Source organism: Centroberyx gerrardi, chromosome 8 (genome assembly GCF_048128805.1).
Source record: "Centroberyx gerrardi isolate f3 chromosome 8, fCenGer3.hap1.cur.20231027, whole genome shotgun sequence".
Lineage (NCBI taxonomy): Eukaryota > Metazoa > Chordata > Actinopteri > Beryciformes > Berycidae > Centroberyx > Centroberyx gerrardi.
In genome coordinates, this window is record NC_136004.1 from 32866673 (window position 1) to 32893574 (window position 26902).

At 44.5% G+C, this 26902-nt stretch overlaps 3 protein-coding genes across 4 annotated transcripts in view; 1 reads left to right on the forward strand and 2 right to left on the reverse strand.

The window, feature by feature from the left end:
- The window catches only part of LOC139927247 (ras-related protein Rab-14-like), a 243161-nt gene that overhangs the window by 178034 nt on the left and 38225 nt on the right, over positions 1–26902 (reverse strand). The gene's annotated exons all lie outside the window — the stretch shown is intronic.
- Positions 1314–19481, reverse strand: slc71a2b (solute carrier family 71 member 2b). Its single transcript, XM_071919310.2, has 12 exons — positions 19184–19481; positions 17309–17401; positions 16453–16515; positions 15895–16022; positions 12942–13056; positions 10575–10793; positions 8833–8946; positions 8056–8127; positions 6411–6523; positions 3830–3927; positions 2573–2712; positions 1314–1906 (listed from the first exon to the last, which is right to left on the reverse strand). The coding sequence occupies exons 1-12, from the start codon at positions 19238–19240 to the stop codon at positions 1676–1678; spliced, it is 1443 nt and encodes a 480-aa protein (XP_071775411.1). The 5' UTR covers positions 19241–19481; the 3' UTR covers positions 1314–1675.
- spinb (spindlin b) overlaps positions 20745–26902 on the forward strand; it is a 17259-nt gene continuing 11101 nt past the window's right edge. The window contains exon 1 of the mRNA XM_071919311.2: positions 20745–20812. The gene's annotated coding sequence lies outside the window, so the exon portion shown is untranslated. The remainder of the gene's footprint in view (positions 20813–26902) is intronic.

The following is a 26902-nucleotide window of genomic DNA, read 5'->3' on the forward strand; positions in this document are numbered from 1 at the left end:
AGGATATGGTTGGTTCCCATGTGCGCCAAGCAAGATCAATCAAATCCCCCTCAAAATAATAAAGTTACTATAAAGCTATGAACAGGCCCGAGTCAGGCCGGCAAAATGTAGCTGAACACACTTCAAGTATTTGAAAAAAGAACGAGATGAGGAGAGCTTGATATATCTTATCCTGCAGACGATGTTTACATGTGGGGCTGTTTGAGAAAACTGGCAAGATAAATCAAGCGCACCTAAAAGCACTTCAAACAGCTCAACCTACTTTCTAAATATATTCCTGTTTCAGAGCAGGCTCTCTGTTCTCGCCTCGATATGAAACATTCTAGATGAGAAAAACAACCGGCCGGGAGGAGCGGCGAGGAGCGGACGATGATGTCACCGCCGGGGCGGAGCCGAGGGGTTCGACGCGCGCTCGGCGGGAGTCAGAGACAGTTTGGCTGCTGTAGTTTTCACTGTCAGCCATATTGGCTGCACAGTCCACGGCTGTTGCTATGGTAACTGCTTATCCATGTCACCATTTACAGCCGACACTACAGCCACTAAGGTTAATAAAACTCCGCAGTGAGTTTCTGACAGTCTGGTCCAGGAGAGAGACGGGATCAAGACAACAAACACAAACAAACAAACAAAAAGCCACATGGATCCTGGTCAGCTGGACTTCAGCCCACAGCGCCGCCCGCAGGCAGCAGCAGGGAACAAAGCACATCCTGCCACAGGCTGAACTCCCAGGCAAAACAGAGACATTAAACATCAGAGTGGGAGCTGTGTGTCCAGGGCAACATGGGCAGTCTGTCCCGTTCTCACCTCTCCAGGATCGTATCCCAGAACTCCTAGCGGCTGCGACGTTCCGTCCTCTCCTCGCCGCTCCTCCCGGTGAAAGGTTAGCGTTAAAACAACAGTCCGGTTACGGTGTGACCCGCCCTCGCCGAGCCTCCTTCACCGCCGGTCCCGTACGGAGGAGCGTTTGATAATCGGCGCCTCTGCAGACCTCAGGGGTGGAGTCGGCCGGGCGCAGGAGTCTGAGGACTGCAGGTACAGACGGAGGGAAGGAGGAGCGACTCCGCTGCGTTTAGGCGGCAATCAGACTGGAGAGAGGAACCGCTTCAGAGGCTAACTGCAACTGTTGCTACGCTAAGATAGAAAACTAAGAGCGGTGTGTTGTGCGTTAAGGTTCGGCCGAACTCAACTCCAGACGCTGCATGTGACGTCTTCTGCTTGTTTTCACAAACTCAGGATAACAACAGGGAAATTTACCCAGTTTCCTCATGGGGAAAATTCAAGTTTCATCTAATTCAATCTCTTTAAATGTTTGCTATGGCCGGTACGTTTATCTACTCTGGTAACCAACCTTCATTCAGACGCTCTGGTGTTTTTTATCTGACTGGCCGGTAGGAAAGTAAAACCAGCTCTTCATTTGGGGATTTTCCTGCCACTGACCCTGCACTGCAATACTTAAATTAAAAAAAAGGGATCAAAAATGTCCATCACATTAAAAAAAGTGAATTCCACTTCAGCTTGCCAGTGTGATTGCCGCCTAACTCTACCTGAAACACTTTTATCTGAACAGTCTGGATTAAAAGAAATCAAAAGCTGAATTTGTTGGTTTATCCTGAAGGGGCGGGACTAGCGGAGGAGGGCTCAGGCCGGGGCTGTGATTGGCCCCGACGGGTGTCAGTCACATACTGCTGTCCTGCAGGAGCGGCTCGATGTCCTCCGTGTCGCTGGTGGGCGTGGCCAGAGGGTTGGCGTTCTGAGCGTGTGCGGTAGAGGCGCTGCTGGACTTGCGGGCGGAGCAGGTCTTGATGTCGGCCAATCGGTGGTGGTCGGGGATGAAAAAGGCGACGAGCAGAGCGAACAGTACGGCGAACGCTCCAAACAGGAAGGGAGGGCCGGGAATCATCGACTTCTACAGGAGAGAGAATTTAAATTTTAAAAAACGAATTTATAGATAGATAGATAGATAGAGAGAGACAGAGACAGAAAGAGAGAATAACTATTACATAACATAATGACCCACCACTGAATCACAAGTATCAACACAGCGAGAACCCAAAAAAACTAAACTCTCCACTGGAGTGCTGGAGACACAGATAGGCAACTAACAATACTTTATTGATTAATCAATAGTCGGATAATAATAAAATAGCTGTTAGCTGACAATAAAAATTTTTTTTTACAATGAAACATTTTAAAATTGACTGATGTTTTTCTTGTTTTCAAAGGTTAATTTTAACCAAACTCCTGAGCAGAGTCCAGGACGGAGCCGCAGGACAGGAGGCTTCATCTGCTGATTCACATACTACAGATACTGTTACTGCAATGAAATGTAGAGTGTGTAATGAATATGTATGATATGATAATGTAATGTGATATGAGCTGTAATGTACATGTAACATACGTGCTGCTATATCCTGGAAAGTATCCTGTATGTAAAACTCCCTGATATTCCCCGACTTTCCCTGTCTGGGAAACTCCTCTACAAATCCACGATCTCCCTGGAATCACAGGACAAGCGGGAAACCTGTAGTGTGTGTGTGTGTGTGTGTGTGTGTGTGTGTGTGTGTGTGTGTACCTCTGCAATCGGCGGCGTTCTCCCTGGTGCTGGAATGTCGCTCAGCTCCACGTTGAAGAGGAAGAAGATGAAGCCGTAGAGAGCCGGACCCAAACCGTTACACAAACCTCTGATACCTGTGATCATGCCCTGCACCACGCCTGCACACACACACACACACACACACGCACACACACACACACACACACACACACACACACACACACACACAAATACTTAACAAGCAGTAAAATAGTTGATGCAAAATAAACAGAGACAGGAAGAAGGAACACAGAAAAGGGAATATATGAAGAAAGAAAACATGGAGTTAAGGGAGGAAAAGAAAAAGCAAGGAAGATTAAGAAAAGAAAAGAAAAAGGGGAAAAAATGGGAGAGGGAAGGAGAGACAGACAGACAGACAGAGAGACAGACAGAGACACAGACAGAAACACAGACAGACAGACAGAGAGACAGAGAGACAGACAGAGAGACAGACAGACAGAGAGACAGACAGAGAGAGAGACAGAGAGAGAGACAGACAGAGAGAGAGACAGACAGAGAGACAGACAGACAGAGAGACAGACAGAGACACAGACAGACAGAGACACAGACAGAGAGACAGACAGAGAGAGAGACAGACAGAGAGACAGACAGAGAGAGAGACAGACAGAGAGAGACAGACAGACAGAGAGACAGACAGAGACACAGACAGAGACACAGACAGACAGAGAGACAGACAGAGACACAGAGAGACAGACAGAGAGACAGACAGACAGAGACACAGACAGAGAGACAGACAGACAGAGAGACAGACAGAGACACAGAGACACAGACAGAGACACAGACAGACAGAGACACAGACAGAGAGACAGACAGACAGAGAGACAGACAGACAGAGACACAGACAGAGAGACAGACAGACAGAGAGACAGACAGACAGAGACACAGACAGAGAGACAGACAGACAGAGAGACAGACAGACAGAGACACAGACAGAGAGACAGACAGACAGAGAGACAGACAGACAGAGACACAGACAGAGAGACAGACAGACAGAGAGACAGACAGACAGAGACACAGACAGAGAGACAGACAGACAGAGACACAGACAGAGAGACAGACAGACAGAGACACAGACAGAGAGACAGACAGACAGAGAGACAGACAGACAGAGACACAGACAGAGAGACAGACAGACAGAGAGACAGACAGACAGAGAGACAGACAGACAGAGACACAGACAGAGAGACAGACAGACGGAGACACAGACAGACTCACCTTGCTGGTCAGGTGATGCGCTGCGTGACACCAGAGCAGAGACTGCTGGGAAGGTGATGGAGGACATGGCTGCTACTGTTCCTGCTGCCCACATCATCCTGCACACACACACACACACACACACACACACACACACACACAGAGTTACTATGCGCTCACACCAAAAGCTTCCTGAGCAGCGCCGGGCGTTCTGCTCGCTGCCGACCCGTCACCAGGGGGCGGGGCTTCAAGCAGTGCTGCAGCAAGGTTGGTTTTGCCCGCCCAATATCAAGTTTGTAGTAGAACTGTGACAAGCACAATCAAAATAAAGTTTCCCCTGTTTATTATTTAGCAAGCAAAACGTACCTTGTCTGTATTTCCCAACAACACTCGCTTCTTTAAAAAGCTGTTTTACTTTCAGCTGTTGTGCTCATTGTAACTGAACCAGGATCTGTTTCCACACACCAGGAACCTGACCTGCTTCTTTGCTTTCAGTTCACAACACAACAAACGATGGATCATAAAGCTCTGGGAAACTGGAGAGAGCAACAATCAGTTTCTCCTCCTTGTCAATATGGATCAATCATCTCTCTGGAACCGTCGAACCCAGATTTATCAGATCTGCCGAATCTGTTGATTGTTTTAAGCAGCAGCTGAAAACGCATCTCTACAGGTTAGCCTTTTTATAATGTTTTATCTTTGTGTTTATGTCCATTTTTATTTCTATACGTTTGTCTCGTTTTGTGTTTGTTCTTCTGCAGTTTTATAGGCCCGCCTCGCCAAAGCTTTATCTTTGTTTTAGTTAGATCTTTGAAAGGATGCGGCTTCCCAGTTAAAGGTAAAAAGGTAGCACACACACAGATCTTCAGGACAAAGTTGACTAATCTCAATTTCACCAATTTATTCTGGCCATGTCAACAAACATGCTAACGTTTCGGCAGCGCCTGAATTGGACCAAAAAAGGTGCCAGTACCCTAATTCAGCAGTTGCATGACATGAGCATCATGAGCATGTGTCTTGGACATATTTATATTTATACACATATCTTGGTAATATATCCCATTTCAAATGTATTTTTGTATGCATTTCATTACATACAAATATAATATTGCATATATGCTACAATAAAACCAACTGAAAATGAAACAAGACTGCAGTCAGTTTAGCTGCAAAACAACTAGTCCTAACCTACCTTGCCATTTAAAAAAAAAATCAACACAGAAAAATGTGCTGGGTTAGTGCTGTAATAATATCAGAGAAAGATTACATCAGAGAAAGATTACATACTTACAAGCATACAGAACACTGATGCAAATACACAGAGGCCAATATTGTCTTTATATAACTGACGGACAGAGCTGTCTGTGCTTTTTGGAGATAGTGGCAACAAAGCAGTATTGACCTTTTGTTGTTGACAGTCATGATATAAGAAAACTAGCGTTATGTAACTTGTTACGTACATTTATTCCTCCTTGACGCAATAACATAGCTTTCATTTGTGCTTGCACATCCTCTATTTTCTTTTCTCTCTCTATCGGCACCTGACCAGTAGTGCTGATCGGACATGTTGGCGTTTGATTACCATGAATTTCTTCATGATTGACACTTTAACGGCCCTGTGCTCCACTGACTGCTCTGCTCCATCAGATCAAGTGAAGAGGCATCACTCTGCTCACAATATAAATTTATTTATTTTTTCTACACAATTAATATCATTCCATTGTCGCCCACAAAGTCCTGCATCAGAATGTAAGCCATTATATTCTTTACAATCTGCCTTTGCGGGGCAAAACGTCAGTAGAATGGTTTTAATATTGCAGAACACGTAATTACAAGAGGCTATTTAATTTCAACCAGAGTGACACCTCTTCACTTGATCTATGCAGCTTTGTTTTCGGCTGCAGTTTGACTCCCCGTGTGAGCGGAGCGCTGCCTTCAGTCTGCAGGATGCTGTCTGCTTAAATGAAGCCCTATCAAGTCTACGGCGCACTTTTTTCATACGGAGATACTCTCTTCATTCAACTAAGGCGTACCAGGAGGTGCCGGTACGGAATAAGAAGTAAGGGTACTCATGTGGACAAAAATCAGAAGTAAGGGTACTCATGTGGACAAAAATCAGAAGTGCCGGTACTCAGCACCGGTGAGTACCGGCCCATTTCAGGCGCTGCGTTTCTGCCTAGTGGCCTTCATCAGAGCATTTTATCTTTGTTTGTTTGTCCTCTTGTTTAAATACAGTATGTCTGACTTTGATCTTGCTTTTACTGTTTTTGTATCCTCTGGCACTTTTCTATGTGCAGCACCTTGTAACAATGTGTTTTAAAAAGTGCTACATAAATAAATCCTTACTTACATCCGATATGAACTTCAGTACACAGCGAGATGTGCTGCTTTCAGCACGTTGCTGCTAATTTGCATAAAGTTAACCTCAGCTCAACTTCATCTGGTTGCGTGCAAAATGTGTATTATTGTCTATTTACACTGTTATACTGAGTATGTAAAGGTAACGTGTGTATACAGAAATATGTCATGTGCACAACACACACACACACACACACACACACACACACACACACACACACACACACACACACAGCAGACTCACCATGGTTCGGAGCCGAAGCCGTACCAGGCGAGCTGGAAGAGCTGGAAACCCAGACCAAGAAGGACTGTCTTCTTATTACCGATGGTCCGCATCAAGACACTGAGAAACAGAGTCTGAGAGAGAGAGAGAGGGAGAGAGAGAGAGAGAGAGAGAGAGAGAGAGAGACACACACAGAGAGAGAGAGAGAGAGAGAGACACAGAGAGAGAGAGAGAGAGACAGAGGAGAGAGAGAGAGAGAGAGACAGAGAGAGAGACAGACAGAGGAGAGGAGAGAGAGAGAGAGACAGAGAGAGAGAGGGGAGAGGAGAAAGAGAGAGAGAAAGAGAGAAAGAAAGGAGAGAAAAAGAGAAAGAAAGAGAGAGAGACGGAGAGAGAGAAACAGAGAGAGGGGAGAGGAGAAAGAAAGAGAAAGAGAAAGAAAGAAAGAGAAAGAGAGAGAAAGAGAGAAATAAAGAAAGAAAGAGAGAGAGAGAGAAAGAGAGAGAGAAAGAAAGGAGAGAGAAAAAAGAAAGAGAGAGAGAGAGACGGAGAGAGAGAGAAACAGAGAGAGAGAGAGGGGAGAGGAGGAAGAGAGAGAAAGAAAGAAAGAGAAAGAGAGAAAGAAAGAAAGAGAAAGAGAGAGAGAAAGAAAGAGAGAGAGACAGAGAGAGAGAAACAGAGAGAGAGAGGGTAGAGGAGAAAGAAAGAGAGAAAGAGAGAGAAATAAAGAAAGAAAGAGAGAGAGAAAGAAAGAGAGAGAGAGAGAATTCCTTAGTTACATGGTTTTTCCCATCTCCATTAGGTGAGTCAGAGCTGCAGGATGTGACGAATAATCAGATTGTGATCATTTTGCTGAACGCTGCAACCGGGATATAAATTGCAAATACGGTATATAGACGCAGATTTTTCAATATGTTCGATTTTTCAACAAAAAAGAAACATTTTTAATAAAAAACTGAGATGATGTTGCGTAAGATTTGCTCTGTTTGAATACAATGAAAGTTTTTTTTTTACAGTGTGCAATTGGATTTCTAGGCCAGCAGCAGAATATCATGTCAGGAGTCACCGGTCTGAGGAAATATCTGCAGCCTCCGGCCCTTTAGGAATAAAAGTACTTCATAGTGTGATTTGATTTTTTTCTTTTTTCGACTGTGGGAAATACATCTGTGGGTTTAGACTTTTCATGAGCATTAATGGCGATAGGAAGAAATAAAATTATAATTACACGGACGGAGCAGCAAACAGCTAAAATGATGAAAAGTGACGTTTCGAGTTCGCTGCTCTTCATTACTTAAAAGATTTAATTAAGATGAAGTCTGATGAAGAGGACTGAGGAATGTCCATCAGTCCAGTCAGACTCTCAGAGCCTGCTGGTGAAATCCTTCATGTTAAAACTGCTGGGCTTTCCTCAGGATGTTGATTGTTGATGCTGGGATGGAGAAACCTAGGAATTTGGGTCCTGTGCTATCCATTCATTTTCAAAAACTTGTTCAGAAACCTGTTTTTTTCCCCAGATGTCTCTCTCTCTCTCTCTCTCTCTCTCTCTAGCCCGCCTGTTATGCATTTAACCGTTATTAGAACATGTACAGGTGCAGGATGGACCAATTCCCTGATGAGTCCTCCAAGATGGCGGCAGCAGAGATTTCTCTACAGAGGAGCACTGTACCTGAGCGACTATAGACAGGATCCCCACCATGGCGATGAAAGCAGCGATGGCTGCAGGAGTAAACTCGATCACCTGGAACAGACAGAGTGAAGGAAAGTGAAACTGAATCAGCTGAGCGGCGCTACTGCTGAATTTTATCTGTGAATTTCCTTTGAGGTTATTTAGGCGACGGTTTCATCACAGAAATATAAACTTTAGTTCCTAAATTACCAAATATTCCTGTGACCCTACAGTGATGCCGGAGGATAGAGAAGTGTTAGTAGAAGACTTACGAGCTGAGGAGAAAGGAAGAATATTTTTTAAGTGAGACAGGAGCGTGACCCTGAGGTAAAAGTAGATGAGGAGGGTAAGCAGGGTCTGAAATTAACACCTGCCACCCATCAAATGAGGGTAAACTGATGGCTGTAAAACCGTCCAGTCACTCGCCACTGTGGCAACATTTTCCGGGAATAATTAAACCACCAGAAAAAGAGTCAAGAAGCTGTGGACAGATTGCACAGCAGGGAAGATTAAAAAAGAAAAAGATACTTCAGTGAAAAGCGGAGGGTTTCAGAAAAGGAGGAACGATGTGATTGGTTGGGTTTTCATGAGAGTTTCATAAGTGGCAGCTAAGAATTCTGAGTGGCTGGTGGAGAAAAAAAATGTTTTTGTCGTATCTAATAGACTCAAGACTCAGTTTCCATGTTGTGTCTATGGACCGGATGCTGCCTCAGGAAGGGAAGACAGGAACACTGTTACACCCGTGTGTCTGTGTGTGTGTGTGTGTGTGTGTCTCACCTGTTTCAGGTAGAGGAAGAAGCTGGAGTACTGTCCGGCCTCCGGCAGGTAGGACAGGAACACGGTGACGCAGATCAGCAGCACGGTGGTGTCTTTCCCCACGCGACGCAGAGACTGACCACACACACACACACACACACACACACAGATCAATACATCAACCAACTAATCGATCAGTCAGCTGACATCTGGACAAACGCATTCATCCAAAGCGCTTCACAGTGCCATGAGTGTAAACAGTTTCAGTTTGGGTCGCTCCAGTGGGATTTGATGGTTATAAGACGTGCGGACAGGCGTCTTACACAAAGTGACGCACGACACTGAGGCGTTTCTGATCAAACAACGTATCGGGAGACGTCTGCACGAGCTGTCTCAAGTACGCACACACACACACACACACACACACACACAAGCTAACGTTAGCAATATCCAGCATGTAACGTTACCATAAAAAAAAAAACATTGAAGCACGGCGTAATTACTGTTAATGCCAAGCGTTTACCTTGTGATTGTGAACTGCTGCATTTGTTGCCACACAGAGCTACAGTAGCTAATCAAGTTGACATTACAGTAAATTAAAGGGACATAATAAGCTGAACGTTCCCCGTCAGAGCTCCTGTCCGTCAGAGCACCTGTCCGTCCAACACCTCCGCACCAACTTCCCCCAGTTCCTTGTTTTTTGTGCGTCTTTAAAATCCCTCCGTGACGAAGAAAGCCATCCGTTACTATTTTTACTACTTCTATACTACTATTTTTATCCCGCTCGAGCAAAGCAATTAGGCATCTGTTTCCATCTCCATGGCAACGACAGAACGCTTGGTCCAGCCAACCAATGAAAACATAAGACAAATCAATGACGGCGTCTGCGACCTTACAAGTTTCGGCAGGTACAAGACACTGTGGCCGTCACGTACTTCTGTCTTTTTTACATCGTTTTTGTCTTCAGGCACTTGTCTTATAACCATAAAACAGCCTTAACCCTGCCAGTGTTGCCTTGCTTAACTCACTGAACTACAAAAAGGCCCACACTCTATTTTATAAACATTCCTTTATCAAATTATGTCACTGATTTTATATTTTCTAGATTGCTTTCCACTCTTCAGCTCCTGTTGCCCCCATGTGTTTGTACCATCCAGTTTTATTATAAAGCCACTTGTAACTGTTTTTAAAAGTGCTTTGTAACGGTAAAGAAAGAGAATTCATCTAATAATTCATTCTATCTTCTCTACTTTTGTGTACCTAGAGTCAGAGCAATAACCATTAGCCGTTAATGAAGGGTCCACCTTAAGAGGTCAGAGGTCAGGGGTCACAGATTAGGCGTCAGGATGGATTAAGCCTGGCTCTTTATCAGTGATAGGTTAGGAGGGTCTTAACTCAGCAAATGGATCGGTCTGTTCTCAGTGCAAAGACACAAAGTTCCTCTGCTTTCACACAGCGAGCGACCTGGAGACTAGAAACACTCAGGCTGTCTGCAAGTTTCACAACTCGACCTTAAAGACTTTAAAGACTTTAAAGACTTTAAAGACCTGCTGAACGCCAGTTAGAATGAAACAGAAGACCGATTTCACAACTGAAATAACTGAAGAACCAATTAAATAATCACAGACAAGAACCACAAAAGGGAGAATTAGAAAAGTCATCATTTGGTGTTAACGTTCACTAATCTCCATGTTTATGTCCTTAAGCCGGGGTGTGTGTGTGTGTGTGTGTGTGTGTGTGTATACGTGTGTGTGTGGACTCACGGCGAAGGGGTCGGCCTGCTCCCAGGAGATGGGGAAGCCCCAGGAGGTCAGCCTCATCTTGTCCGGCAGCGATTCCGGGACGACGAAGAACACAAAGGCGATGTCGGCCACGGCGATCACCGTGGCAACCAGGACCACCAGGCTGTCGCCGTACTTCGACGACAGGTACGCCCCGATGGCCGGGCTGGTCACCAGGCTGGCCGCGAAGGTCGCAGAGACCTGGTAAGACACAGAACCAGGAGGGGTGTAAGGACTTAGACATGTGTTACTATAACTAACTACTCTGTAAACCTCACTGAGACCTGGTAAGACACAGAAACAGGAGGGGTGTAAGGACATGACACAAAGGTTTCCTACATATTTTGCATTTCATATTTCCATATATTTTTATTTTGACTATCTTGCAGATTCCCGCTTCAAGTTTCTGTAAGTTTCAGTCTTCAAAATGTGAAATCAGGAGAAAATGGAGCCTCAGATGTGTCTCAGTAGAATATAGTAGAGTCGAGCTCGGCCTCTCCGCTCTTCATGTATGAAACTATGTGAAACCTTCAGGCGTCGCGTCACATGCTGCAGTCACATGACCTGCTGCATGTGAGACATTACTGCTGCATGGACAGCAGGCCGTTTGTCCTGAATGAAGCTCAGATCTGACTGATGTGGTGGGAAACCTTTCATCACATACAGACATGGACTAAATTCGTTTTTTAGAGATTCATAATGTCTGTATCGGGGATTTTTCGGTTCATCGGCCCGGCCTGGAGGTTGGCTCAAAACCATAAACACTGAAGCTGACTTGTGTTACCGATGCATTCGCTCCTTACCGACTGGATAAAAGACTGTAACCCAGCAGCAGCCGCAACTGGTGAACCAGTGTGGAAAATGACCACCAGGCAAATGCTGGGAAATGTTTTATTACGGCCTGTGGATTTGTCTAACCTTCTTACTTAGACAGGTAAACAGCTGAGACTGTTCTGACCTTTCAGTTTGAACAAGTGAAACACCGAAATCCAGTCGGAGGAAATTAATGCAGATGGAACGAAGAAAATAATACAATACCAATAATTGTAAATAGGCGAAAAAAAGTGAGACTCTTTTTTTTATATATATTGGCGGAATCTGCTTTGTCAAAGTCCTGTCTCCCATTTTTTTTCACCTATTTACAATTATTGGTAAAAATATTATTTTCTTCGTTCCATCATAAGTTTCCTCTGACTGGATTTCAGTGTTCCACTTGTTCAGACTGAAAGGTTTAATAAAGTCTTTATGTGCTAGAAGTGATTTTCAGACTGTTCCTCCAGACAATGGCAGTGAATGGAGAGAGAAAAAAAACACAATTCTCCAGTCTGCTCTACCGGAGCAACAGATCACAGAATCACTGATTTTGGGGTTTTATCATGGAGGAAGAGACACAACCCAAGATACTACCAGAGCTACACTGAGATTTAAACAATGTTAAAGAATAGCTATTGGTTCCTTGCATTTCTGGGTCGTCTTTCCAGCAGCTACAATGAAGTTTGATATGAGAAAATGTTTCAGGATGTAAAACATCAGCGGTAAACGTCAGGTTTTGGTGTCGGTCCCTCAGAATCAAAGAGCGAGGGCTTCTTTCTAGAGCCGCCATTTTGCACCAAGAGACGTTCAACAATCATACAGGGAGAAATCCATCACAGAAGAGGAGAGAGACCAGTTTCTCCACCACAGGAGCAGGAGAGAGACCATGCAATGCAGACACAGCTTCCATCTTTATGGATCTGTTGTCAGTAATGTGTGAACTACATTACTGAACAACCAGACATTGCTCATCACTCTCACTTTTCCTCAACGAGAAAAATTCACTCCACTATCACCATCTCTCTCTCCACTTTCATGTACACAGCACACAGAACTGCTTTCTCTGGGGGTTGTGGAAAGGCATTCTGGGAAACGTAGGAAACCACTACCAGGCAGAAGTAGACGAGGCAGGCTGAGGGAAAGTGAACCGTGCATCTGAGGTGGATTTCACTCCCTGTCCTGCCGCTGACTCATGTTCACAGCACAGCACCATAATGGCCGGAAATGCCATGAAACAGCCTGTGAGTGCTATGAATACACACAGGACCTCCATTATCTGTACACAATATGCTATTATATAGAGTATGTGGTCTCCATTGCCGGTCCATTATACAGACATAGCAATTATAGATTATAGATTATAGATAAGAAGCATCAACGCTCTCCTGTTCACCTGTTTGTTCCTTCTTGTTTTATCTGAGTTCTGTCCCTTGTTGCTCTGTGAAGCGTTTTGTGACCAACCTGCTGGTTGAAGTCACCTCCTATATAAATGACTTGACTGTGATCTAACATGCCGAGTGTTAATGAAGCCGTTACCAGTCCGTAGGCCGTGCTCCGCTCATGCTCCTCTGTGATGTCGGCAACGTAGGCGAAGATCACCGAGAAGGTCACAGCGAAGATCCCAGAGACCGAGATCAGAGCGAAATACCACCTGAGACAGAGGGAGAGACGAGTCAGAGACACGAAACACAAGCTGAGAGAATGTTTACATGACAGAGGTGTGACCAAGTCAACTTCACTCGAGTCCCAAGTCAGTCTCAAGTCTAAATGTAGATTACCAAGTCAAGTCCATGTAATTAATGTCAAGTCTCAAGTCTAAATGTAGAACAGCAAGTCAAGTCAGAACAAATCAAGAGTCCAGTATCAATTTAATATCTTAAAGAAAACTAAATATCTAGGACTTTTCAATGCAATATGGTTTTAATAGGATAAAAACTTGGTAAGAGCATCATGAGTTTGATTTCTATAATCAGTTTCAACTTCAATAAATTCAATCATTCCATACAAATTCAGAAAACAGAATTTAAATTCAGTCGTCTGCTGGAACAAATCTCATCACTTTCAATCTAAGTCATTTACACAAACACAAGATCTCAAGTCAAGACTTTAGAAACCTTTTCAAGTCATCAAAGTACAAGTCAGAGTCAAGTCCCAAGTCACCAGAACCCAAGTCAAGTCAAGTCTCAAGTCTTCAATTTATGCGTCAAGTCAAGTCTCAAGCTATTAAAACTGCAACTCCAGTCCAAGTCACGTGACTCGAGTCCCCACCTCTGTTACATGAACACTAATAACCCGCCAACTGGGAATAATCAGGTTACGACTCGTTTCCATGCACTCTAGTCATGTGATAACAGGGAAAACTCTGGTTTACATGATCCAGTCAGAGTTGATTTCTCTCTGTAAGGAAGTGACGTAAAACTCAAACTAAGCCGCACAAAGCTGATTTTCATCTGGTCAGGTTTCTGTCTCATTACTTTGCAAAACAAACAAACAAACTTCGATGTTTCCTGCTTCCTGGGCGTTGTTCTCTCTCCGGTTACGTTTGTGCTCGTGCTCAGATGGAGTAAGTAAGTAAATCTTTATTTATAAAGCAACTTCCAAAACCGTAGTTACAAAGTGCTTTACAAGAGAGAAAAAATAAAATAAAAAGGAGTAAAATATACACAAATATCTATATGTATACATGCACATATACAAAAATACATAAATATACATATACGACACGATGCATGCTGTCTCATCATTCATACATACATACATACATACATACACACAATGTAAAGAATTCAGACTGAGGGTAAACACACACAGAATAATTGTAAAGCCTGGTCAAAATCCTGCTGTGTTAAACAGGTTTCTCATAATGTGATAACGGCCTTTATCTGATTAAGGAAATCACACTCTGCTGTTTACAAGAGAAGTGGAATAATCAGGGAATTGCCTCGGTCAGACTGTGATCGGTCTATTAGTGTGCAGGGAAACACACTCATTGATTCATTTACAGCAGCGGTCTTCAGTCCTGCTGCTTTTCATTCCAGCATCTAATCAGACTATTTTACACCCGGGATGCCAGAAAACCAGCAGGACTCTGAGTCCCGAGGACCAGGAGTCCTGCTCATGTCTCATGGATGAAGTTTGCAGAACCTGAACAGGAATGTGTGAAACAAGCTGGAAAGATTAGTAGCTGGTAGATTCTGCTGATTAAAACCTTGATGGTGTTGCTGGTGTTTTTTAGTGACTGATCCACAAAAAAAATCAGTATAAAAACTGCCACATCACTCCACGGATGATGAAGATTATTTTTCACAGAGACAAATACCAGAATATTTTAGATGACAGGCGTCTAAACAACAGAAAATGTTTAGTTGCATGTACATCGGGACATTAGAACAATATTTTCCCGATATTTTCCAAACATTTTTGTGTGATTTCCAAACTTTTCAAGACCTAGAAAATACCCAAGTCTTTTTCCATATACTTGCAGACTCTCCAGACCTGCAGGAACTCTGTAACATGGCTCCTGCTGCGCTGGCTGGCTAGTGGTCTGTCCTGCAGCATTAGCATGTGACCGTTCACACTCCGAGTCGTGAGCAGCACAGAGACCAAAGAACGTCCTGGATGAACTCTAACCGAGGCTCCGGACTGGTTTCTGTCTGGTCCTGAGAGACTCCAGAGTCTCAGAAACACAGCAGATACAACACTGCTCAGTCCAGCAGGAGAGGCAGCAGGCTGCGGTCGAACCGGACTAAACTCTGGGTTTGGGTTACTGGAGGAAAACAGCCGGGATTCAGCAGCTACGGACTGAATCATCGGCAGTGGAGATTCCCTTGATGATTTAAATGACGTTGATGTTTGGTAATTTAAAACGCAGCGTAGTGCAGGAGCAGGACACTCAGCTTGATTTACAGCGACTACGTTCACCTGGACAGCAATAATCTGATATGAACCAGATTAAGACAACAGTCTGAATAAGAAATATCCACGATCCCCTGAACCTGAATAAGGTCACAGTCAGTCAGCAGAATCTCATTAAGACATGTGCAGTATTCTGATCTCAGTCTCATTATTGAAGCGGTTCAGACTGTAAACACCTGAATCCAACCAGGACTCTCTATCTGCTGTCTGACCGCCTGACGCTCCTCTGCCTTCCAGAGGCTGAACTGGTTTCAGAGGAGAAAGAGACCGACAGCAGGAAACAGAAGGAGAGGCTGAAACTGAGCATGCTCAGGATTTAGAGGGAAACGGAGATCATGAAGTTTTCAGTAAAGTCTGAAACTGTCCGAGTCTCCGGTGATCCTCCTCGGTCCTGCTGACCGGCCGCAGCTACAGACAGGAACATGAATGGAACAGTTCTATAAGCAACACGTCAACTAGAATCTAAAATGTATGAACGCTCCGGCCTCGCACATTTTACCCTGCACCCAAGGCTGTGCATCTGATGTACACACACACACACACACACACACACACACACACACACACGTCTTACCAGGGGCTGATCCTCATGAGGGGGATGGGGGCGCAGGTGAAGAAGACCGTCATGAGGAGGAAGGACTTCCTGCCCCAGACGTCTGACAGCGCACCAATCAGAGGAGCCGACAGGAATGACAAGAGGCCCTGAACACACACACACAAAAGTACACAACACAATGTCAACAAAGACATCCCAATCCCCCACACCCCGCAAAGTACATGCAAAACCGTTAAAGGGATAATCTGCGAGGTTCTTGTTTTTTTGGTGATAAGCGCTCGTTGTTTTGGACTTTGGAGGCACAAACCTACATACTGTAATAATAAAGATTTCAATCTAGACTGTGGCTTTTTATATTTCTTCTGCCTTCTTAGATTTATATAAAAAAAATAAAATAAAAAAAAACTACCATTGTTGCTTCCGTAAACGCAAAACGCATCATTAAAGTTAATAATCTGCAACTTTTTCATACAAATAAATGTGTCCATTTTGCTTCTCTCTATTGCCACTTGATACCATACAATAGTGATTAAAGTTTGATCTCATCACATGGAGGATGTGCCTGGCAGGACTGACCTTCACCCCCTGCACCAGGCCGTTCATCAGGAAGGTGTGCTGAGGAAACGTCTCCCGCAGGACCTGAAGGAAGAGAAGAAGAAGAACAGGTGGGTTTAGAAACTCCTACACTTCTCTGCCTGGGTTTCCAACCAATTACTATTTTGTAAATTATTATATTTCCAATTAGAAAGGCTGAACGGAAACAGCAAAATCTGATTAAATTTCCTCACTATTGCAAAAAGTTTATATGCTGGTTTGAAGCGGAAAACATTTTGTCGATAAAGGAATCAGGTGGTAAATAGTGATGGAGACGCATTTGTCAAATCAGTAACGATGCAGGCTTGGGACGATCGGCCTGACGAACGCTTCGATGTCTCTACGACAGTTCAGAAGTGGCTCTGCGTGTTTTGAAATGTTGTCTGTAAAATATCTAGTCCACTGAACTCCAGAAATATCATACATTTCTATACACAATATCATTGTGTTGTTTCTAACATGTAGAAGTCTCCATCGCGGTTGTACGGCCATTAGTTGGTGCATTAGAAATTCACTTCTAAGTCTTTGTTTTTGTCTTCAGACAGCAGGAAATATGGCCGACATTATCTGACAGTAAAGAACTATAACAACTTGCCCAACACTAATAAATACTAAAAAAAAATAAAAATACTAAAAAAAATCTTAAAAGACTGAGACGATTTATGCACTTTTTGAGTCGGCACTCGATAAAGTTTAGGTTTTGTAGTCGAGCGTCCCGATTCTCTCTATCACGAACTTTAAGATTTATCAGCTGCTGTTAATGCTGTTGATGTTGACGTCTGTGTTGATGTGTGGCGTGTGTGTGTTTGTGTGTGTGTGTGTGTGTGTCTGTACTCACGGTCAGCATGGGCGTGGTCAGCAGCCCCCAGGCGAAGAACTCCAGGAAGATCACCACCACCGCATGAGTCACTTTGGCTCGGCCTCGGCCGTGCTGTGGAGCGAAGAGCATCAGCAACATTAACTATTCATCTGTGGCGGTCTGCTGGACTTCACATCTCCTCCACTCAGCCTCACCGTCAACAAACAGCCTTCCACCTCTACATGACTACGTGGTTACAGGAATATCATCAGGGCACCATGGGTCTGACCCTTGACCTCCTTACTGCTGGCTGCTTGTCATTTTGGTGATCCAGAAATTTAGATGTATTCTCCAGTTGCACTCATTTGAACTCATTCTGGATACGAGTCTCAGCTTAACACTTAAAATGTGAAACACAGTGGTTTGTGAACATCATCAGTCTTCTCTAGTTATTCTAATATATTCATTCGGCTCTTGCTGGAATGTTGCCACTTCTGGAAAACCTAAAGAGCATGTAAATCCATCATATGGGCTTGTAGTTCACCAAAAACAAACACACAAGTAAATTACTGTGCAGTTGTTCTATTAGTCATGGTTTAGGTATCTAAATAAGAGCCATTTTGGATCCACAACAGGTTCTCAATCTGATACTGGAAGTGAAAGCAAGCACACAAAAACAGAGGAAACACTACTCTCTCTCTCTACCTGCCTTTTCAATTATTAACCTGCTGACTTGATCACAATGGGGAAATCTTTTACTTCCATGCTTTCCTGTGGCACTGGAAACACTGTTATTCTAGAGTTCATACTTGCCTTTTAAAGGGGGAATACTAGTTAATTTATGAAATTTGTTTATTCATGTTTCATAGGATATTTCAATCAATATCTGAAAACTTCATCAACTCACTCTCAAAGCTAGAAACCACGGCAACAAGACCATAATATGTAAAGCCATCAAGACATGCAGCCTGCAGTTACTCCACAGATAGTAAATGGGCGAGTGATTTATGGGCTTACTGAAGGTTTGTTCTTTTACGCCCACATGAGGTTCATGTTACAGCAGTGCTGACACTTCCAAACCACAAAATGAACACTGACAGCCAGGAACATCCCTGGTACCTTCACTGTCACCTCCTCCACACTCTCCCCATTCATTCTCTATGGAGCTCTACAGTGCTGTGGTTAGGAGGTAATAATATGACATTTTTGTCTGTTTCTGGCAACAAAGGACACCGGTAAAGTCATTAAGTAGTATTAATGAAACCCTATATGCATGCCGTCCTTGCCAGAATAAAATACAGATTCGTAAAAGGTCTAAGTCTTGTTCTTCCAGTATGTACCTTTGTCGATAAACATTATAAGCACTAAACTACCAGATTTCTTAACGGAGTTTGGCGTGCCGTCCTGTTTATCTTTCACACAGCTCTGTTCTGTGTAAAAGATAAACAGTCATATGTAGCACAGCTGACCAACGGTACGGAACTACCGTGTATCCAAGTATCAAGCTGGCTTACTTGCTCATTGGTAAATGTTTGGACTCGTCCTGTGTTTTTATTCAGTAACGTTAGCTAGTACTATTATCATTAGCTAGCTGACGAAAGAACTACGTTAACGTCAGCTAACTAAGTTATTGGCCACCGCCACCGGCACTGCGTGTTCCGTGTTGTTGGCTTTAGTTAACGACGCTAGCTAACGTTACCTCACATCTTTAGCCCTTTGAACTAGCCGCTAACCTGTTGGCTAGCAACGCCAACGAAATATCCATGACATCCCAATTATCTTATAATCCTCTAGCCACCAGAGTACAACAGCTGTCAAGTATGTATAGTAACGTCTTTGTTTGAAAATGACGTTAACGCACGGTATAGATTGGCATTAGCCGACAGTGCTAGCTCAGCTAGCTAGCGGACTTACAGAGCCCCGGACCAACATGATGTCGTTGGCCTCCGTCGCTATTTTCTCCTGGTTCATTTCACATCTTGCCGTAACGATGTTCACATGAAGTTCATGTTGCTGTGCATCTGTCTGAGGTCGCTCCGTTGCTTCCAGGGTGTCCGCGGTGTGAATTAGAACTACGTTTCTGCGGTATTTTGCCGACTGACATGGACTTGAGCTAAAGTAACAGTCGCCTTCCTGGCTAGGTGGTAAACTGTGAGGGGGGGCTCGGCTTTCGTTTTATCAAAATTCCTCTGCTCTGATTTGTAATATAACATTCGGTGTTGGTGATTTACTAAAGGGAGTGACCCGAGTGAGCGGTGCTTTCGTCTCATTTAATTCTAGTGTCGTTCATAATGGATGAACACCGCCCCTACAAGTCGTTAATGCCCCCTAAACGAATAAACCCACCGTCCTTTTTTCCGGCGCGCGGTGCCGCCTCCACACACGTAACCGGAAAGCAAAGAGAACTGTTTTCAGATCAGTTCTTACAGTGTCTTCCAGGTTCATCAGCAGAGGTTATCACTCTAAATAAATAACAAATCTGACTCTGGATCAGTCAATAAAACTGCGGTCTCTAGCCTTCTTGTCGGTTATATCCTGAAAAGAGCGCGCCGCCTACTGTGCCGCGGTTTATACTACAATGCAGTGGACGTTTCCATGAACTTAGCAACGTACGAAGCATAAAATGTCGTCAATTTTGAATGTGTGGACACGGAAGAAGAGCCGAATACTGTCCGCGTTTGTGTTTCTTTGCTCTCACGGCTTCGAGTGAGAAAAACAGGTCAACAGAAAATCTCACTATTTCGCAGGAAGATCTAGCAGCAAACCTCGCCGCCAAGATTCCCTCGGATCACTATTTGGCAGCGGGAAATAGGCGGGACTCGGCGGTGGAAGAATTTGGGTTGTATGCAAACTGCAAAACCAGTGTCAAGCCAGCCAGCATAATACATAGCACTTCCGGTCACATTTTTCAAAATAAAACATCATTGACAAATGTTGAAAGGTTTGAGTGATACTGGGTGTCAAGTCGGTATGGTTAGATCATTAGAGCAATATAAGTGAGTCCAAATTTGATCTTGTGGTTTTGAATGATCAAAAGGGAGAGCAAAGATCAAGTAAAATTACCAGAAATCCCTTTGAAAGCCATGTATTAGGCCTATGTAAGACATCATGAGAGTGTTCAAGTCGGTGCAAAACAATCTGTTGACCTACATGAATAATAATGTATCACTCTGACCAAATTAGAATATTGTCAGTAGGTTTTAAGGTTTTTCATGCAGGGACTTTGTCAAACCTTGACACCACTGAAATAATATATTTAATGAGGATTCTGTTGCAAAAGAAAATACAATAGTGTTTTTATTTTGTCTTTGGTTGTCCTTTACTCCGAAATAATTTCCCTACACCCCATTCTTACAATTTTTTTTTGTTTTAAAAAGCAACACATCTCACGCTTTTATTTCGAAGGCCCCGATCACCTCACTTCCGCCGTTACCGTATCTAACTGCATCCAACTTGACGCAGGCTGCGAGCAAACGGAGGCAGAGCGGATCAATTTAGAGCCACGGCTGATCGGAATATGCGGCGCTACTGATTGCTGTATCGGTAAGAACCCGCGGGCCTTCAGCGCCGTCGAGCCCGAGCTTCCCCGAGCTGTCGGTCTGCTTTGACGTTTTAGCGCATACTTGCAGTTTAGCGCCTGTATTTTCCTCCCAGACCTCCCCTCTCCCTTTGTTCGCTTGCGCCTTTTCGCACCGATGCGGGTTTTGTAAATACTGGCGCAATATGGCGGCCATTGGGGGGTTTACCTATTACCTAGGCGATATTTGAATATTATCAGTCAGGCTGGCGGTGAGTACCGGGACAGGGATGAGAGGGAAAACAGAAAGAGGGGGAACTGTGACCTCTGCCTGGTGATTATCACCACAAGGCAAAAACAACCGCCAATAACACCACAAACCCAGTTGTTATATTTCCAGAAAAGCATCACATTCTGCTCTTCTTCTCTTCCCTCTCTGGATGTAACCCGCCTCAGTGTCTGATGCTCTGGATGTTCAGTGTGAATTTACATCCTGCAGATTCACACCAGCCTGGGAAAGGTGAGGAAACATAATACTCTGCACATTAAAACAAAAGGGAGAAACTGCAGAGACATGCCTCCATGGGAAAGTGTGGAAAAATACTGGGGAGGCATGACAGCCAGTCTGCAGCGCGGACCGGCTCGGCTCTGGTTAGATGCTGGATAGATGCATGAAGTTTTGCCTGTCTGTCTCCCATCAGGTAAACTGACACTAGGTGGGTTTGTCCTCCACTACACCCCTGTGTTAAAGGGGGTGGGGTTGTGTGTGTGTGTGTGTGTGTGTGGAGGGGGGTGGTGCACATGTGCGTATGCTGCAGTAAACAAATAGTTCCTCCCCTTCATCTGGATGGTTTTCTGTCCTGAGGTTGGTGCTGGGTCACCTGGCTGGAGTGTATTTCTATACTCCAACAGCTACATGACTGCAGGTAGACATGTTGGATTATTAATGTGTGTGTGTGTGTGTGTGTGTGTGTGTGTGGGTAATGTTCACATTGACCATCACTGATGAGGCGGCTGGACTGAAACCGTCCTGTTGAAGCTGAAGGTTCGACCGGTTTCTGAAGGCCGATAGCGATGTTTTTAGACCGAAGTAGAAGCCGATGTTTTGTGTCGATATTCAAACTCTTTAAATTTGACTGTTTTCATGCCAAAAACACGACAAGGGTTCAGTTTTTACTCCAGAGTTTTCTTCTCATCAGGGTGAAAAGCCTCTGAAACATTCAGGCCGTCACGGGACACTAAAACTCTCCACTGGATCCAGGACTGATTAAATTATTTTAGTGTCAGCAGCTGTTTAAGTGACACATCCCTCCTGTCCAAGAGAAACTCTGGAATAGATTACTGCCTTTTTAAATGAAACATTTCTTTACAAAATAAGTATTAAACAATTAAATTAAAAAATAAAATGTGCAAAGAAAATATAATTTAATTGGTTTACAGATGGATTTTTCTGAAGCTCCATCGTATCGGCAGCGGACGACACCGACTGGCCGATATCGATATGGAATAAAAAGCCAGTATCGGCCCAAAATGGAAGATATATCAGTCTAACCCGAGTTGAAGCGGTTTGTGTGACGGCAGCAGAGGCGGTTGCCAGGTATTTGGGTTCATGCAAATGAAGCCGTGATGAGAAACTCCTGTTGTTGTTGTTGTCGTTGTTGTTGTCGTTGTCGTTCTGAGGGCCGGTGGAACCTCAGGAGGTTCTGCCGTCGTTCCGCACCAGGAGAAGGATCCGGGTCCGTGGAGAACCGGCTGGGAGGGAGAGAGAGGGAAGCCGAGTCCAGCAGGGAGAGTACAGCAAGCCACAAGGGACAAACCGCAGTGTAGAAATCCTCTGCTGGTCAGAACCGCCTCCCTTCAGCATGCCGTTCACTGAGTCCAGGGAGACGAGCCGGACCAAATTCATATTCTGGTTTCTGCTCTTTCAGGGAGCCGTGTGGTGATGATCTGCTGATTTGGGGAGATCATGACACGCAGTTCTGCTGCTGAACTGATGAGAACAAGCAAACTTTATTTAAAAACTCTGACAAAATGAGGAATGAAGGATTTTAAGGAATATTGTTTGAAAATGTCAGTTTTGTTTGACGTCACTAACATTACCATTCAGTTCAATGGGATGAACATTCGTTTGATTATTTAACGTGATTCTGCGTACGTGAGCTGCAATTGTGATACAAATCGAAATCGAAAACAAGCCTTATGATCATGGTGATATTGATTTCAGTCGAATCGCCCAGATCGATATAGAAGGTGTTGTGGGTGTAAATGAGATCTGTGTTAGGGATGCACCGATGCCACTTTTTCAATGCCGATACCGATTACGAGTATGAAAGTTTAAGTATCGGCCGATACTGAGTACCGATCCGATCCGTTACTGTTACTGAACAGTGCAGCTTACTTCCTTAGTTTGGGGTCAGTGGACAAAATTATTGAGATAAAATCCTTGTTTTTCCCTCTGTTTGAGAAATACAGGCTTCTATGTGCCACAAATGCATAAAATCAAGACGGTTTGCTTTTATTTCTTACATGTTACTCATGGCTTTCGGTATCAGATTTTAGTCTTGGGTAAAATCTCCGATACCGATATTCCATTTTAGCCTGGTATCGGCACCGATACCAGTATCGGTATCGATGCATCCCTAATCTGTGTGTCAGGTAAAAAGATCTTGAGGAGATCTGTTTAGTCTGTTTAAGTATCTCTTTATTTGTGTATTTATGCGATGACATCATCATTATCAAAATATATTTACAACAGATGAAGTTAGACCCAGTTTGTCAGAACCTGCTTCCCCCTCTGGTTTCAGGCCCGGCCTTTAGTGCAGGACCGGTCTGAGCCTCAGACTGGTCTTAAGACCGTCTGTTGCATAAACATTAAGACGGACTTATGTTGAAAGTTAGCCCCTCCCCCCCCCCGGCCAAGCTTGAGTTAAGAACTTTGTTGCTATGGCAACGAGTCGGCCTAACTGACGGATTCTGTAGTTTCATACAAGATGGCAAATCTTTGTTTTTTGCTGATGTTGCTGTTCTCCTGCTCACCAACACAGACCAAAAACATGTTGATTTATAGACATTTTCTATCAAAATGAACAGAGCGTCTCTTTTCCGGGAAACAGCGCATTTCTGTTGATGACTCATCCTGCGCTCGGGGGGGCGGAGCCAAACATTTCATCCAATGAAATCTGGAAACCGTTAGTGGTTAGTTAACGGGTCTGTCTTCACGCAGCTGGCCCCAGGATACAGTCCCACCCCGAGGACCTGAGGGGAGCCGCCGGTCCTCTGATGCAGGGAAACATACAGACCTGATGCTGCAGAGCTCAGCTGCCACTTTCCACTCAAACTCACTTTCCACCTGGACTCTATTTTTCCATCATTTCCATCTTACTGATCGATTCTGATCAGTTGGCTGCTTCACCGCAGAGCTGCTGACGCTCCGCCTGAGGCTGATCTCACATCAGATTCTACTTATGGAAAGTAACGCATCCTAATTGCGTATGATGGAGTCTCTCTGACAGGAGGCGGGGCTAACGTGACTGAAACAGGAAGTAGTTTGACATTGAAGTAGTGTGTGAAGTAGGAATCGAGGTGCGTTTGATGAGAAGATGTTTCTCTCCTGGCTGCGTCTCTCCAGTCCTAACAGGCCAATAAACGCTCCAGAAATCAACTGCAGAATTCAGTATTTTCAGTCTGTCCAAGTGCGAAAGCAACGGCCGAGGTAGCTTCAAAACCGCAGCAGAAAGACCTGAATTTAGAGAATTTTGCAGGTCTGTACAGAAGAAACGGACCAGATTTTAAAGCAGAACAGATCGGTACGATGGGAAATCCAGTCCAGGGTTGAAATGGCTCCAGTTATGCTTGAAACAGGAATTAGTTTCTTGGCGTTTCTCCCTATCTGCTAGTTCTGTCTGTGAGCGTCTTGGTCGATGAGTCGCTCTGTTCTGACAGGTTGTGGGCGGGGCCAGAAGCTCCTTCAGATCTTCCCATCGACCAACGATGGATCAGCCGCCCTCCATCTTCGTTTCTGAGTCGTTTCTTCCTGTCGTCTTTCAGATAAAAGTTGTAGAGAACTGAAGCTTTGAATGTCTGGAATCAACTTCTCCTCCATTTTGAACTGTTGTTGACTGTTGTTCATGAAACTAAATCACATCAGTAAGGAAACAAGGAAGCTGAAATCTGATTGGCTGCTGACGGCCGATGACGGTGAAAAGTTCAGCTGTGGAGACGAAGCTTGTCGACACATCAGAGTTTCTCTGGTCGCTAACGGACTTACGCTGACTTGTTGATCTTGTTGCTGACGGTCTGAACACACACTAACATGTCCATGTTTCACCAGAGGGGTCAGAGGTCGGGGGTCAGAGGTCAGGGGTAGGTTCAGTGGACGACATCATGGACACATTTGCTGTTGCAGGGATCTAACGTGTGACCTTGTGGTTACGGTCCGGTCTGTCCAACCTCAGGCCGTCCTGTATCAGGAGGAGAATAATGTTACACTAGGAATTTTAGAATTGATAAGTCTGAGCCGCAGAACTTCAATGGACTGAACGGTCATTCCCATTCAAATCAACGGTCAGAGCGGCGGCCATCTTGCTGCGACCCGTTGGACTAGCTTCTGTATAAAGCGACTCGCAGCAAGTCACTGAGCTGAGAGGTTTTACAGCAAGAACCAAAGCAGCTCCTCTGTCTCCTTGCTGCCATGGATTGCTAACATGCTAATGTTGACTAGAAGAGCTAGAGAGTAGCGATGCACGGGTCAGTCCGAAACCCGAGGGTGGGGCGGGATAGGGTCGACTGAAGATGATATTGAGAACGGGTCGGGCGGGTGCGGGTCAAATGAGCTACACACACACACAGTGCACACACAATGTAATTCCAGACTAAATTTCAATAAGTTTTTAATTTAATTTATGGACTAAACCATCTGCACAGTGCAGCATTAAGTATGAGGCTAACTTAGTTACACAAGTCTTTGGAAAATTACCTGGTCTCCTGAATCTTTTTTTTTTCCGGGTTGCGGATCGTTGTTTTATGTGTATGAAAATGTTTCGGGCGGGTTCGGATATGTGTATGTGTTGGATCGGGCGTTCGCGGGCTGAAAAACACCTGACCCGCGCCGCGCATCACGACTACAGAGAGAAGTCCAGTCTGTGATGAAGCTACGTTAGCCTCGTCGCTAACGTTAGCTTCCAGCTGAGTTCTGCTAACAGACTCATCTGCTCAGTTCTCACAGTGTGACAGACTTTAATGTCCAGACTTGTGTTGTCACCATAGCAACTAACACTTAAAATTCATAATCACCATTTTATCCTGAACTAGACAAATTACCATGACAAACAGAGGAAGAACCGTTCTGCCCCTTCAGGTTCTGTGATCTGAGCTCTCGTGCTGCTCTCCTCCCATCTGACGTCTCTCTGGTTGAACTTCAGCTGATCTCACTCCGGTCTCTCTGCTCTCTGTATTGTGTTTCCGCAGCGTCGGACGTCTCTCTAACGAAACCGAGCGGCTCGCTGGTTTCGGCTGCGGGACGCTCCGTCGCTGTGCGTCGGACGTTTCATCACGACGACTCCGTTCCTTCTGAATTGTCTGGACTGAGTTTCTTTGTGTTTCTGAGGGGAAAACAGGCGAAATCATCCTGTTACTTTTAGTTTCTCATGTTGTGTAGCAGCAGCAGAAACACCGGCTCTGTCTGTGACCTTGTAAGACTAAATATCTCTTTACCGGGGGGATTTTTCCTTCGTCTGGCTGTTGGATTAAGGTTGATCCTGCTTCATACCGACACTCTGCTGTGTTTCTCTTTCAATCCCTGAAGCAGAGTGATGCTATATTGACTTTTGATTTGCTTTCGGGGCTTCCTCTGTTGTGCTTTTATTTGTTGAGGTGGATTCTAATGGGGTTTGAAGCTGAAATTATGTTTATTAACCGCTTGAGATGTCTTCATATTCTGTATGCTCCTCTTGTCCTTGGGTCAGAAATGACCCGCTCTCACTGTCCCTCCTAGTATAAAGCCTCTTCATGAAATTTTTAACCCAGAATCTATTTTGCATGAAGAAACAACCTGTCACCTATCAGCAACTTGGGGAATAACTGTGTTTTCCTACCTCACAGTCCAGGTGTTCTGCATT

Excerpts from the sequence above, each read along its gene's own strand:
- slc71a2b (XM_071919310.2), bottom strand. The coding sequence starts at position 19,240 with ATGAACCAGGAGAAAATAGCGACGGAGGCCAACGACATCATGTTGGTC. Across the intron at positions 13,057-15,894 it reads CTCATGAGGATCAGCCCCTG|GTGGTATTTCGCTCTGATCT; the intron begins GTAAGACGTGTG and ends CCTCTGTCTCAG. Across the intron at positions 8,947-10,574 it reads AGCAGGCCGACCCCTTCGCC|TCTCTGCGTCGCGTGGGGAA; the intron begins GTGAGTCCACAC and ends GTGTGTGGTCAG.